Raw genomic sequence first — 14,767 nt, forward strand, 5'->3', positions numbered from 1 at the left:
TATTTTAAGGCAGGAGCCTATTAAAGAAGGGTCCCTGGACTATTAAGAGATAACCCTAGTGCTCAGATCATTTTGTAAAGGAGCAATATTAGTCTTTTTAGCAGAATAATTCTTCATTTTAGGGATGCATAAGGTTTCATGCATTGCATTTCATGCATTGCACAAGGTTTGGTAATGGAATCAAACACTGTAGCACCCCCCCAGGCACTGTGATTACTAAAACCAGCAAATACACACACACACACACACACACACACACACACACACACACACACACACACTTCTAAACTCCAAATCTCCCCTTGTAGAGAATCTCTTATTTGTTGTTTTGAATTATGTATGTATTTGAGCTATCTTTATTTGGGATAAGTGGTCACTTAATACTGGATATGTCTAAGAAAATTGCCTTTTTATGTTGGTATGGCTTTCCAGAAAGTGAACAAGCTGAGTTAGAAGTAGAGGTTCACCAAGGGTTACACTGTGAAAAGTAAAGGAGGAGAAAGCAGGATGGGGCTGTGGAGCTTCAGACAAATTCTCAGCGGCATTCCTGACAGCTGAACAGCAGGTTTTTGAAAGAAGTTCTGAGTAGCACCCCACCAGGAAATATTTTTCCTCTTAAGTCATTTACTTCACATGAGGTTAATCATTATTAACAAATATAATTGAGGATTATTATAAATGAAGCAGGAGGAGCTACTAGTCACATCATTGACTACAAAAATCCAGCATCTTAATTGCTTTTTTTTTTAATGCAAAATAGTGTTGAAATAGCCCTGCAGCAAAATGAAATTACAAACACATTTATTGATGACTGGAAAAGCCTTGCAGAAGATGAAGGCATGTTTGGGGACAAGAGTGATACCCACCTGAAAGAGTACCAGTCCTTTACCGACCTCCACAGCCCCACGGAGAAGATGATTACCTGCGTATCGTGGCATCCAACTATCTACGGTGAGATGAAAATGTCAGGGATCCCCTTTTGTGGCAACATTGAAATTGTCCATCACATCTATATGTAAAATTGCAAACTAGCTCAATTTTCAATAAAACAACTTCCATTTCCTGAGTGCCAGGCATCTGCCAAGCGCTTTTCACACCTTCCCTGTCAAGTATCCTCCCAGCAATCATGTAGGACAAGCACCATGCGAATCAGCCTCTCTATTTCACAGCGAGACCAAAGCTCAACTCAGGGAGGTGACTTGCTCAGGTCACCCAGCACGATGCAGCGTCTGGATTTGACTGTGGCCTGCTGCACTCCCAAGGCCAAACCCATCCCCCCTAACACTCCTGACTACTGGACACGATAGGAAACACACTTCCTTTAAAGGGTCAGCAGCCAACGGAGCTAGAAATGTGTGAAGGTGGGACCATGGAAAGAGAAAGGTCTTTGTCCTCTTTCTTCCTCCTCCTCTCTCTCTCTCCACTGGCCCTTTTCTCACAAAAAAAGAAGCAAAGCAAACTTTTCTTTGCTCACTAAATCTTCTAAGCCCACTGTATGTTTTATACTAACAGCACACCTCAGTTTGAACCAGCCAGATTTCAATTACTGAATAAGTGACATGTGGCTAGTGGCTACCATATATATTAAATAGCAAAGCTCTAAGAAAACCCTTGGTCCCCTATGGAATATTTTTACTCAAATTTCGTCAAAATGGAAATGATTAATGACTATGTAGAGAAGCAAAAGCTAGAAACATTTCCCCATTTACAGTTGCTGCTGACTTTAACTTCTGCTTGTGTTTTAATCAGGGCTGATAGCTGTTTCAGTGGCCGAGCGACTCTCCTTTGAAGAGAGGGTCCACTTTTCTGGTAAATTATTGCTGCAGCCATCACTGATTCTTTTCTGGAGTTTCTCCGATCCTATACATCCTCAGGTAATCAAGGAGAGTTGCCCACGTAGCCTAAATGTTCAAATACTACTTTCATGTATATCTTTTGCAGTTTTTATTGCAAAGTACTTCATAATCAATTAATGTTGCAAACCCGTACGAAGTTAGGCCTTCTTTAATGCAGAACTTGTCATTGTTTGATTTGACCAAAGCTAAAGTTTACACTTGGTTTATTGAACAAATCGATAAGTCATTTTTTCTTTCAAGATCATAAGAGGAATGCTTTACCTGTTTTAAAAAGCAGACTCCTTTATGTGCTTATTAAAATACTATAATGGGTCAAGTGCAAATAGATTTTAGTTTCATATGAATTTCCTCAATTCCAAGGGTCCCTTGTAGGTGACTGTGTGAGAGAGCAGTGGGGAGTGCTGAGGACGCAGCCCTAGAGACTGTACCAGCTGCTCTGGACCAGCTGCTCTTTGGTGCTCCTGTTCCCAGGTGGCTCCATTGTCAAGAGAATCCAGACATTTGGAATTTTGTGTGAAATCTCCCAATTTTAAATAGCACAACTAAAACCAAACCAAAACACACAAAAAACCCATTGAACCAAACCCCAAACACACAGCAATCCTAATAAAATGAGGCTAAAGGTTGGGTCTGCTCCAAAGGTGTCTCTTTCCCCTTATCTGCACAGTAAGAGTTCTGCTTAGAGGTAGGGTGCTATAGATTGTTAGATTAAGTTATTTCAATGTCCGTACATATAATCATATTTTGTTTCTATAAAGTATTACAAAATTAAGGGTTTCCCTAATAAACCCTAGCATCCCTTCTTCCTTTTTTCCCAATTCATCTGAAGGCAGTTTTAATGTAACAGATTCTAGATGCTTTCATTGTTATAGACCCAGAGATCAAAATGACAGATCTCTAGCTCTTTCTTTTTAACCTACTTACCATTCTCTAGAATGCTTTTTAACATTTCTCCCCTGTAGGACTACTCTCCACTCCATGCCATGGAAGCATGGCTGAACTTCCAGTCAATTAGGAGGAAGAAAGGCCCTCCTTTCCTCTATTTTGAAGAATAGCTTTAAAAAGACAAGCAGATAATTTTTTGAAGATGGGAAAGTATTGAAACATTTTATTTTCAAAAGTAAAAGTTTTTCTAGAATCCACAAAGTACCAAACAAACCAAGATAATTTATCCCAATTCTAGTTTGGAACCTTTAGCCCTGAGGTGGCAAAACAATTGCCTACTGGTTTGGTTGTTATATTTAAAGAAGAATGGTAAACATTCCAGCATCTTGCTTGGTGCTAGCTATTGTAAATATAATGATTGCTTCACATTTGTGTATTCCTTGCAGGCCTTGTTCACTTTCTGGGTTCTGTATTATTTTAAAATTTGAAAAATTATCAGCGGCAATGAGTCCATCTTCTCTTATTCGGGAGATTTTGTCTGTGAGTGCCCACTATGTGCCAGTCTAGGAATGACAGTAGGGAACAACACAGGAAAATATCCTGCCCTCACAGAACTTACCGTCCACATCTTTCAGAAACAACTCATTTCATAGTCTTTTTGCTTATAAGAATTATAACATGCCCCCAAAATTGTCTATGCTTTTTGTGTCATGGAGGAGGAGTGAGGAGAGAGACCTGGGTACCCTTGAGAATATACTCTCACGTATGACCAATGTCCACAATAAAATTCAACAAAAGCAGCTTCTCATCCAGAGGTAGAACTCTGGGCATAGGCTGTACATGCACATTGCTTATACATAGCTATATAGTTAAACTGTCTTAATATTATTTTCTAGCCATGATCTTAATAGGTTTTCTCACTCTTTCTCGAATCTGTGGGGTTTATTTTAGTTAATGCTGGAGAGCCCAGATGACATCTTCTGCTTCAAGTTCTGTCCGAGTGACCCTAATATTATTGCCGGAGGCTGTATAAATGGACAGGTACTTATGGAATTTTTTTCAGCCATGTATCAATGTAGACAACATTCTGTAATAAGTTTTGATTTAGTAGTTTTTGAACTTAAGGATTCAATTCAGCGGAAGGAAGGCATGCCAATTGTGTGCCAGTCACCATGCCAGGAACTAGGGTATGAAGATAGATGTAGTATCCGCACTTGAAGTGTTCACAGGGTAACCCAGTTACATAACTAAAACAAAACTGGGTCAATTCTGTGTTGCTGGGATAGAACCAACATTGTATAAGACTTTATGGAAGAACAAAGCTACAAGCATTACTACCTCTTAGAAAAAAGGCCTCTTCTGAAATTTCCCCTGGGGGTAGGAATTAGAGGATGATCCAGAAGTAGAAATTCACTGGAATGCATACATATATCATTGAATTTATGTATATATAATTTGACACCATGTTTTTTTTCTTCTTTCCTTTTTAAGTTCTCTAATTTATAAAAAAAAAATTAGATCATATCCTCCAATATCCTGTTTCTCTAGTAAAGCAAACAAAACTCTTAAAGCTATTTTATGATCAAAGTCTAAATTCATTGTGATGGAGCGGGTTTGACCATTAAAAGGGTATATGATCTTTTTTGTGTGGTTAGAAAAATTCCTTGTGGTTGAAATTTAAATGTCTACAGCTTCCATGTCCATTGATCCAGAACCAAAATAACCAGGGAAACAAATTTCTCTCCCTCAATTTCATTCAATGATAACTGAGGGTCATAATGATGACTCAGAACCCATCCTCCAAGCCCTGAAAATCTGAAGTGCCTGTTTTTACTCATTGCAAAGGTAATATGACTTTGTTTTAGAATATTTTATTTTATTTTATTTTATTTTTAGAGATGAGGTCTCACACTGTCCCCCAGGCTGGAGTGCAGTGCCATGATCATAGATAGCTCACTGCAGCCTCAAACTCGGGGGTTCAGGTAATCTTCCCATGTAAGCCTTCAGAATAGCTGGGACTACAGGCATGTCCCACAGCACTTGGCTGTTTTAGAATATTTTAGAAAAGCACATGATGAAAATTTTATTAACACTTTAGTGTGCTAAAATACCTTTTAGTCATTAGAAATTAATCCAATTTAGTATTACATATTCTACTTTATTCTGATTTTTCAAAAACTGACCATCCACATATATACAAATTCAAAGTTGGTCATAATATTCAATTAAATAGAAATCATCACTTCTCTGCCTGTTTTAGACAATTGAGTGTTTGTACTTAATTCTGGAGAATGGGCTTTAGACAGTTGTCAATCATAGCACATTCCCCAAAACAGAGGGAGAACTCTTCCCATAGCAAAGAGAATTACATGACATTTATCTTGGATTTTTAGAAATATTAGCATTTATTAACACAAGCACAAAAATCAAAGTGCTGAAGATAATTTTATAGAGAAAACATTCTTTTTAACATTAGCTTTAAAAGTTACTGACTTACTTAATATATAGGCTTAATTTTATTGCCCTTTAAGGTGATTGACTTCTTAGGCTGCATACCAATAGTTTTTAAAAAAAATTTCAATTAGCATCTCCTGAAAATGTTATGATAACATTTATTTCTGTTTTAGATTGTCATGTGGGATATCACGGCACATGCAGATCGCATAGAGAACATTAAGTCGGGTGGTAGTAGAAGTAAAAAAGCCGTACTCAAGGTTAGCTTTCTATAACTTTTCACTTGAAAGATTTTCCATTCAAGAGTTTATGGGAAAGCACACAACAGAGTTGCCAAGGTTAACAATAACTCAATAGAAAAAAGAATGTTATTTCCAAGCCTATCTGCTTGTGTACGTGTTCTGAATCACTTTTATACGGGCGAACATCAAAACCACAAAACAAATTGCATCATCTATCCCAGGATGTAAGGTGTTGTGTTTTTTTTTTGTTGTTGTTGTTGTTAAATAAAATGAAGGGACTAAGTGGCTTGCCTACAGTGATGTAACTGAACCAGGACTGGACAGAAGGGCTGGGTATCAAGGCTCTGCATCCCAGTTCTGAGTTGGGACGTGCCACCTTCCCTAGGCAGGACTAGGTTTTCTCGTGTATAAAGTGAAGGGATTACAGTCCTTTCTGATGATGATATACCTATGATGGTTTTGTAATGCTATAGACTGTTAAGAGGGATGGGGAAAAATTCCTCAGCTCCCAACTCAGTACTTGCCCACCAGGTTGTACACTTCCCACCACAGCCCGATTCTTTAGCTTTAGTATCAACAGGTCTCTTACCAAGGAAAGGTGGGATGTGGCCTTCTCTGCATGCAAAGAAATACTCCTTCAAGAATAGGATTTCTCACTGATTCTTTAGGGAGTAAGTAAAAAATACTTGTTAAGTTTAGAGACAAAATCTTAGACTAAACTGAAGGGGGGAGTAGATAATCCTATTAGTTAAATATATGGTATATAGAAACACTAATTTTTGTTTTTCCTTGACCTGGAAAATCTCCAAGTTATTAATTTTAATTGGAATAATGAGTAAAGTGTGAATTGATTCATCAGCTCTCTGAAATTAGCATGTAACTCTCTTTTAAAATTTTTTCAGCCTATGTTTATCCTTGAACCAGACAGTAATAAAGAAGCAATGTATATCAGACACTGTGCAGTCTCTTCAATAGAAAATGGACATAAGAAAGTAATTACAGATATTCACTGGCTGCCTGACACATTCGAGGTCAGTCCTGATGGCTTTATGCTTTTCTCCCTGCTGGATTGTAAAGTTTTAGATTTTATCCAACGAAGGTGTTTTAAGTCAGCAATCCATCTACACTTCCATTGTGAAGTAACCAGGAACCTTAACATCAAAACATTGGGTCACTGTTACCAGACCAATTTCTGACTTGGGGATGAAGATAAAAATAATCTTCCAACTTGATTAGTTTATAACTAAAAAATGTGGTTGGTGTCAACACTGATAGATATAATACAATAGTGGAGAAGATGAGGATTTGATATGTAAAAGTTAAGTACAGATATTTTATACCCTTAGCATTTATGGACTTAAAATTTATGATCTCACCTATTTAGGAGCAGGCAACCCTAAAGATCTGTGACATATTGTAATGTGTAATTTTGCCGAGCATAGTCTTGAATTGAGTGTACTGAGAGGCCAGTAGGTTCAAACCAATCATGCAGTAAGTGAGCCCTGTTGACCACCCAGCATCTGCACTGCAGTTTGTCTTTGTGCTGAATACTTGACTATAACTTCACAAAGTGTGGTGTTCACCAATTTGGAAACTGGCAAGCTTCACAAATGTTTCTCTCAAGGACACTAAAGATCTACTATGTCATTTGAAGAATGAACAGCTGAGAATATCAGAGAATATTATGAGAAATTAGAGTTGTAAGAGGTAATTATCCCTATTAGGTATTGAAATGGATTATGTGAAGCAACAATACCTTTAAAAGTTATAATGGACTAGGCCGGGCGCGGTGGCTCACACCTGTAATCCTAGCACTTTGGGAGGCCGAGGCGGGCGGATTGCTCAAGGTCAGGAGTTCGAAACCAGCCTGAGCAAGAGTGAGACCCTGTCTCTACCAAAAATAGAAAGAAATTAATTGACCAACTAAAAATATATATACAAAAAATTAGCCGGGCATGGTGGCACATGCCTGTAGTCCCAGCTACTCGGGAGGCTGAGGCAGGAGGATCACTGAGCCCCGGAGATTGAGGTTGCTGTGAGCCAGGCTGACGCCACGGCACTCACTCTAGCCTGGGCAACAAAGTGAGACTCTGTCTCAAAAAAAAAAAAAAAAAAAAAAGTTATAATGGACTAAATTAAATAGCCCAGATATAGTTTCTATTATATGTAAAAATATAACATGTAATAATGGAAGTTACAATACAAGAAAAGGAGTTCCATTTCAACTCACATCGTACACACAGATTACTTCAGATGACTTGAAATTTAAATGAAAATAACAAATCACAGAAAAATACAACATATCAGAATATCAGATTTCTGGAATGAGGAAAATTTACTAAGATTATTAATGTTGAAAGAAATCAAAAAGGAAAGATTGACAGATTAAAAATATACACATATAAATTTCTAAATTAAGAAATAAGTGAGGGATGACGAGAGGTTAATTAATGGGTACAAATATATGGTTAGACGAAATAAGACCCAGTGTTCAGGTCAGTAAAGTAACTATCGTTAACACTATTGTACGTTACAAAGTAGCTAAAAGAGAATAATTCAAATGTGCCTAGCATAAAGAAAAGATAAATGTTTAATGTAATAGATAATCCCAATTACCATGATTTAATTTTTACACATTATATGAATGTATCAAAATACCACATATACCCCGAAAATATGTACATCTACTATGTATCAATAAAAAATAAAAGTAAAAAATAAAGACTAAATAACAAAATGGAGGAAATGATTTGTACTAAATATATAAATATAAAAATTTCCAATAAATAAGCAAAATACATATACAACACATCAATTAGTAAATCAACATGAAAATTATTCAGCCATGAATAATAAAGCAACAATAATGTACTATTTTGGATTTATTTAATTTTAAATGAAAATTTCAAGTAACATTCTGTGTTAAAAATGATGAGGCAGTGAATGAAACCAGTAAACATTAACATTGCAGATTGCACCATAAAATTTTGGAATGCAATTAGTCAATGTGGTTCTTATTCTTAAGTCATCCAAATTTCCAAACTTTCTTACCAGTAATTAGTAATACAATGTGGGGAGTTCATATTAAGAAATGACCCAATTTGTGCCTCAAGATTACATGTACATCTTTTTAAAAAACCACATCAAAATGTATCCATGAAATAAGATCGGAAAAGGATATAAAGTAGAATTGTATTTGATTTTAAAATCTTCTATTTTCCAAACTTCTGTAATATTACTGTGTTTTGGGGTTTTTTGAATCATTAAAATATAAAATCCTGGAGCACGCACATCTCTGGTGTCTGTGGCTTCATACAGCAGGAAAGCCTCATAGAGGGGGAGGTGACAACACAATTTGGAAGCTGTTTATCACATCAGAGAGGAGTTACAGCTGCTATGGAACCTGAACTGGTTCAGGTGGCAGCAGTGTCAGCTGGGTGTGTGGTTGCTTAGCTCCTGGGATGCCTGCAGGCCTGACCAAGGCCCCACCTGTGCCTGTCCTCCATCCCTACTTTCACTGTTTATTTGCTGCTGGAAACCCCACCTTTGTTTACTATTTTGCTCACCAGTCAAGTATCAGAAGGATAGGGAATTGGGGAATCAATGAGTTCCTATTGATTTAAGAGTGGCATCTTTACACGTGGCCTCAAAGCTTATTGCCTTCTTTGAGAGCTGGTTGGTTGGAATTTTGGAACTTCTAGGAGCCATAAACCCTCCTGTGGATCCTCTGTGTGTTTGCAGAGTCATGCCCACAATTATGGAAAGAGTCACATCTTACAGCATTCAAGGCACACCTTTATTTAACACTTAGCTTCTTTTTTATTGATGCTACCTTAGAACAGATCAGGCCTTGAAAAGGAAGGATGGAAGGGAGGGAAGTAGGGAAGGAGGGAGGGAGGGAGGGAGGAACTTCATAAAAGTTGTTCGGCTCTGGCCGGGCGTGGTGGCTCATGCCTGTAATCCTAGCACTTTGGGAGGCCGAGGCGGGCGGATTGCTCAAGGTCAGGAGTTCGAAACCAGCCTGAGCGAGACCCCGTCTCTACCAAAAAATAGAAATAAATTAATTGACCAACTAAAAATATATATACAAAAAATTAGCCGGGCATGGTGGCGCATGCCTGTAGTCCCAGCTACTCGGGAGGCTGAGGCAGTAGGATCGCTGAGCCCCGGAGATTGAGGTTGCTGTGAGCCAGGCTGACGCCACGGCACTCACTCTAGCCTGGGCAACAAAGTGAGACTCTGTCTCAAAAAAAAAAAAAAAAAAAAAAAAAAAAAAGTTGTTCGGCTCCACAATTTATTGAAAAACTGAAAAAGCCTCTAATAATAATGAATAATGAAATTATGGTACATCATCTATACAGTATAGAACTATTAAAATAATTTATGAATGTATACGAGAATGTTCAAATTCTGTGGACTGAAAAAAACTCTCAGGATAAAAATGTATATGCATTCTAATTAAAACTGTATGAAAATGTTTCCATGACAAAAGAATGAACAAGAATATATGGCAGAATTATATTTAATTTTAAAATCTTCTGTTTATGAAACTTCTGTGATAATGGTACGCTCTTTTATTAAAATTTAAAACCAAGAAGAAAAAAGTTTAAAAGGTAAATAGCTACAAGAAAAAATCATTACTCTTCTAGCTACAAAGAATTTACTTTTCTTGTATATTTTCTTTTTAAAAATAGATTAACAGAGTGGGCTCTGTCTTTGAGAATAGAAATGGAATATGTTGCCAACTTGTCACATGTTCAGCAGACTGGTATGTCTTATTTCAAATGTTTCTGATGTGTTTTCATACTATAAGTTCTTTTTTCTTAGATGCTCCTGAAATTTTTAGTGTCTTTTTCTGCTCTTTAAATAATCTTTATTATAGCAGTTAAATCTAGTATAAATAAAGGACAGAATGTTATGGATTGTTGCTAGTTAAAAATACCCTTTTACAGAGATAACTATGTTATCAAAAGAAGAATTAACTAGGCTTCATGGTTGATAATGTTGTATAGCTTATATCCATAATTATTCTGCTTCTTCACATTCTCATATTTGTAAATTAGCAATATATGTTACTTATATTCAATTTTATCTAACAATTGTGAAGATTATAACATTTCATTGGGAAATCTTTTTTTAAAAAGAAGAGTTTTTACATTCGTATTAAAGTGTTTTTGTAAACAACTTAGTGGTATATTGAAGAATATTCATTTAAATAAAATTATACCTCCCAGTTTATAGAAGTAAGCATTTACAATGAAAGAGGAACCATGAAGAGTAGTAGTATTTATCTACCGTCCAATTACTGGAAAAACTTTACCATTACAAACAGTTTTGACGCCCATAGAAATGATGACACCTTAGACCACAGAATCAGCCACAGAGTGGCAGAAGAAGGCACAAGTGACATCAGCAGCAGCCAAGGCAAGGGGTGGAGAGATGTGACTCATCCTGAGGGCATGTATTGGGGAAGACTCTAATGACTATAAGCAACAGAAATTGACCGTGGCTAGCTTCAGGTGAAGAAACACATTTATTAGAAATAAATGTATTGGATATTTATCCCAGTTCTCTACTGGATGCTTTAATAGGTTAACTATTTTTATATTCACAAAAGTGCAGGTATCTTTTTGTTATAATCACTTTTCCTTTCAGTAGATACACAGTGGGATTGCTGGATCGAATAGTAGAGATCTTTTACCTCCTTGGTTAAATGTATTCTTAGGTATGGGATTTTTTCACAGCTATTGTAAAGGGGATTGAGTTCTTGATTTGGTCCCCAGATTGGTCATTATTGGTGTATAGGAATGCAATTGATTTATCTATGTTGATTTTATAACCTGAGACTTTGCTGAATTTATGAAATCTAAGAGTCTTTTGGAGGAGTTTTTAGGGTTTTCTAGGTATAAGATTATATCATTAGCACACAGAGATAATTTGACTTCCTCTTTTCCAATTTGGATGCCATTTCTTTCTCTTGCCTGATTGTTCTGGCGAGGACTTCCAGTACTATGTTGAATATAAGTGGTAAAGGTGGGCATCCTTATCTTATTCCAGTTCTTAGGGGAAATGTTTTCAACTTTTTCCCATTTGGTGTGATGTTGGCTGTGGGGTTGTCATATATGGCTTTTATTATTTTGAGGTTTTTCCTTCTATGCCAAGTTTTTTGAGGGTTTTTATCATGAAGAGATGCTGAATTTTATCAAATGTTTCTTCCATATTCATTGAGATGATTATATGGAGTTTTTTTGGCTTCTGTTTATGTGGTGAATCACATTTATTGACTTGTATATGTTGAACCATTCTTGCATCCCTGGGATCAAACCACTTGATCATGATGAATTATCCTTTTGATGTGCTGTTGGACTCGGTTTGCTAGCATTTTCTTGAAGATTTTTTCATCTATGTTCATCAGAGATATTGGTCTGTAGTTTCCTTTTTTGTTGCATTCTTTCCTGGTGTTGGGATCAGTGTGATACTGGTTTCATAGAATGAGTTAGGGAGGATTCCCTCCTTCTTGATCTTTTGGAACAGTTTTAATAGGATTGGCACCAGTTCTTCTTCTTTGTACATCTGATAGAATTTGGCTGTGAATCCATCTGATCATGGGCTATTTTGCAGGACCGGGGTTGGGGGGGAATATTTTATTACTGATTCAATCTCACAAGTCATTATTGGTCCATTCAGGAGTTTGTTTCTTCCCGATTCAATCTTTGTCAGTTGTATGTTTTCAGGAATTCATCCACTTCCTCTAGGTTTTCTAGTTTGTGAGCATATAGTTGTTCTTAGTAGTCTCTGATGATCTCTTTATTTCTGTGGTATCAGTTGTAATGTCTTTTTCATTTCTCATTATGTTTATTTGGATCTTCTCTCTTCTTGGTTAGTCTAGCTAGTAGTTTATCAATTTTGTTTATCTTTTCAAAGAACCAACTTTTCATTTTGTCAATTCTTTGAAATTTTTTGGGGGGTCTCTATCTCATTTAGTTCTGCTTTGATATTTGTTTCTTTTCTTCTGCTAACTTTAGGTTTGGTTTGTTCTTGGTTTTCTAGTTCCTCGAGGTGTGAGATGTTAGATTGTTAATTTCTACTTATTTTGATATAGACATTTAATGCTATAAACTTCTCTCTTAGCATTGCTTTTACTGTATTCCACAGGGTTGGGTATGTTGTGTTTTTATATTCATTCATTTTGAAAAATTTTAAATCTTCTGTCTTTATTTCTTCATTGACCCAGTGATCATTCAGGAGCATGTTGTTTAATTTCCATATATTTGTATAGTTTCTGAAATTCCTCTTTATATTGATTTTCTAGCTTTATTCCACTGTTGTCTGAGAAGATACTTGATATGATTTTGATTTTTTAAAATTTGTTAAAACTTGTTTTGTGGCCTAACATGTGGCCTATCTTAGAGAATATTACAGGTACTGATGAAAAGAATGTATATTCTATAGTTGTTGGGTGGGATGTTCTCTAAATGTTTGTTTGGTCTAAGGTCCAATCTTGAGTCCAATGTTTCTTTGTTGATTTTCTGTCTTGATGATCTGTCTAGTTCTGTGAGTGGGGTTTTGAAATCTCCCAGTTTTATTATGTTGCTGTCTATCTCTTTCTTCAGGTCTAGTAATATTTGTTTTGTGGATCTGGGGGTACTGATGTTGGGTGCATATATATTTAGGATTGTTATATCCTCTTGCTGAATTGATCCCTTATCATATAATGATCTTCTTTTTTTACTGTTTTTGATTTAAAGGGTATTTTATCTATTATAAGTATGGCTACTCCTGCTTGCTTTTGGTTTCTGTTTGTGTGGAATATGTTATTCCACCCCTTTGCTTTCAGTCTGTATGTGTCTTTATGGGTAGGATCAGATTTTTGTAAGTGGCATATAGTTGGATCATGTTTTTATTAGTCATTCTGCCAGTCCATGTCTTTTAAGTGGAGTGTTTAATCCATTTACATTCAAGGTTAATATTGAGATGTGAGACTTTGTTCTCATATTGTTGTTTTCTTGTTTTCTAGTTTTTAATAAATTATTTGTTTCCTTTTTCCTCTCTGTGGTTTGCTAAACTTCTGTCATATTGCCATTTAATTCCTTTCTCTTCCTCTCATGTGATTGTTTTATTAGACCTTTGAGTTTTATATTTTTGTATGTTTTCATGATGTTGAATATTGACCTTTCGTTTCCTTATTGTAATGTGGTGAGTATTGTCCTCAATATATGTCAGAAAGGCTGATTTCCTTGTCCCTCCTATCTGCAACCATGTCAGCCTGAACTTGGCTAGAGGGCAGGGTGCAGCCCAGTGTTAAACTCTTAAAATGTCTCTTTGGGTCTGGGACCAGAGAGTCTGGAGCCCCACCCTAGCAACCAGGGTAGGCCAGAAACTGTGGAAAATGCTGTCTGCTCACATCTCAGTCTCAACAGCAGCCCACAGGAGGGTAGCGGGGACTTTCCCAGAGGTGCATGAAACTCTGTGCTCCTGTATCTCTCCTGGAGCACAGTGGTTATAGGTGTGCTCATAGTTCCCCAGTATCTAGGCTCTCAGAATGGTGCTCAGCTCAAGCTGCTCTAGTTTCAGATATATGTGGGATTCCACTTGGGTTTCCCTTTCTGGAGATAGGTCTCTGTGCAACCTACAGGCAGCTCCCTGTGTTGGGCCCAAGACCTGTATGGATCAGGAGGTTCTCTTGTAGGCAAGATTGTAAAATCTTGTCTCAAAGAGTGGAGCCCTGGGAGCTTCTCTCTTACTATTTCCCCACATCGAGGAGCTTTTCCCAGCTCTTGGCCAGTCTTGGCTAGGCAAGTTGTTCTGAACCCTTTCTGTACTTGTCCATTTGGGGTGGTTCCTATTGCTTCCCTGGTGAATCTTAGCATTCTCTCCTAGATGATCTATTCAAAATATGAGAATCTGCTTACTCTTCTGGTTCCTCTCCATGGAGAAGGCACATACTACCCATGTCTACTCAGCCACCCTGATCCTATCTCCAGCTTATCTAAATACTTTAACTTACACATCTAAATTCTCTAAGACCTTAAATTCATTAATCAGATTATATATAACCTCAGTTATAGAGAATATGGAGCTAATATGGCATATTCTTTGCCATTTTCATTATATCTTTTATATAATTCATACAATTAATATTAATAAAATTAATTTCACAAAATAAAAATAATTAATAAAATACACATAATTAATATAAGTATCATTATAATATGTTTATAACTTTCATGATCAGAAACATATTCCTCATAGGTTGATTATAAAAACCAAGTGAGATAATGTACAGGAAAATTCTTTATAATAAAATTCCACACATACACAGAGTGCATT

General features: G+C 36.6%; 1 protein-coding gene across 1 annotated transcript in view; it reads left to right on the forward strand.

The window, feature by feature from the left end:
- DNAI3 (dynein axonemal intermediate chain 3) overlaps positions 1-14,767 on the forward strand; it is a 69,131-nt gene that overhangs the window by 18,460 nt on the left and 35,904 nt on the right. Inside the window, exons 9-14 of the mRNA XM_012747610.2 lie at positions 761-951; positions 1,750-1,874; positions 3,693-3,782; positions 5,369-5,455; positions 6,340-6,468; positions 10,132-10,205. Coding sequence (XP_012603064.1) covers positions 761-951; positions 1,750-1,874; positions 3,693-3,782; positions 5,369-5,455; positions 6,340-6,468; positions 10,132-10,205 — 696 coding nt within the window. The remainder of the gene's footprint in view (positions 1-760; positions 952-1,749; positions 1,875-3,692; positions 3,783-5,368; positions 5,456-6,339; positions 6,469-10,131; positions 10,206-14,767) is intronic.

This window comes from Microcebus murinus, chromosome 2 (assembly GCF_040939455.1).
Source record: "Microcebus murinus isolate Inina chromosome 2, M.murinus_Inina_mat1.0, whole genome shotgun sequence".
In the NCBI taxonomy this organism is placed as follows: domain Eukaryota; kingdom Metazoa; phylum Chordata; class Mammalia; order Primates; family Cheirogaleidae; genus Microcebus; species Microcebus murinus.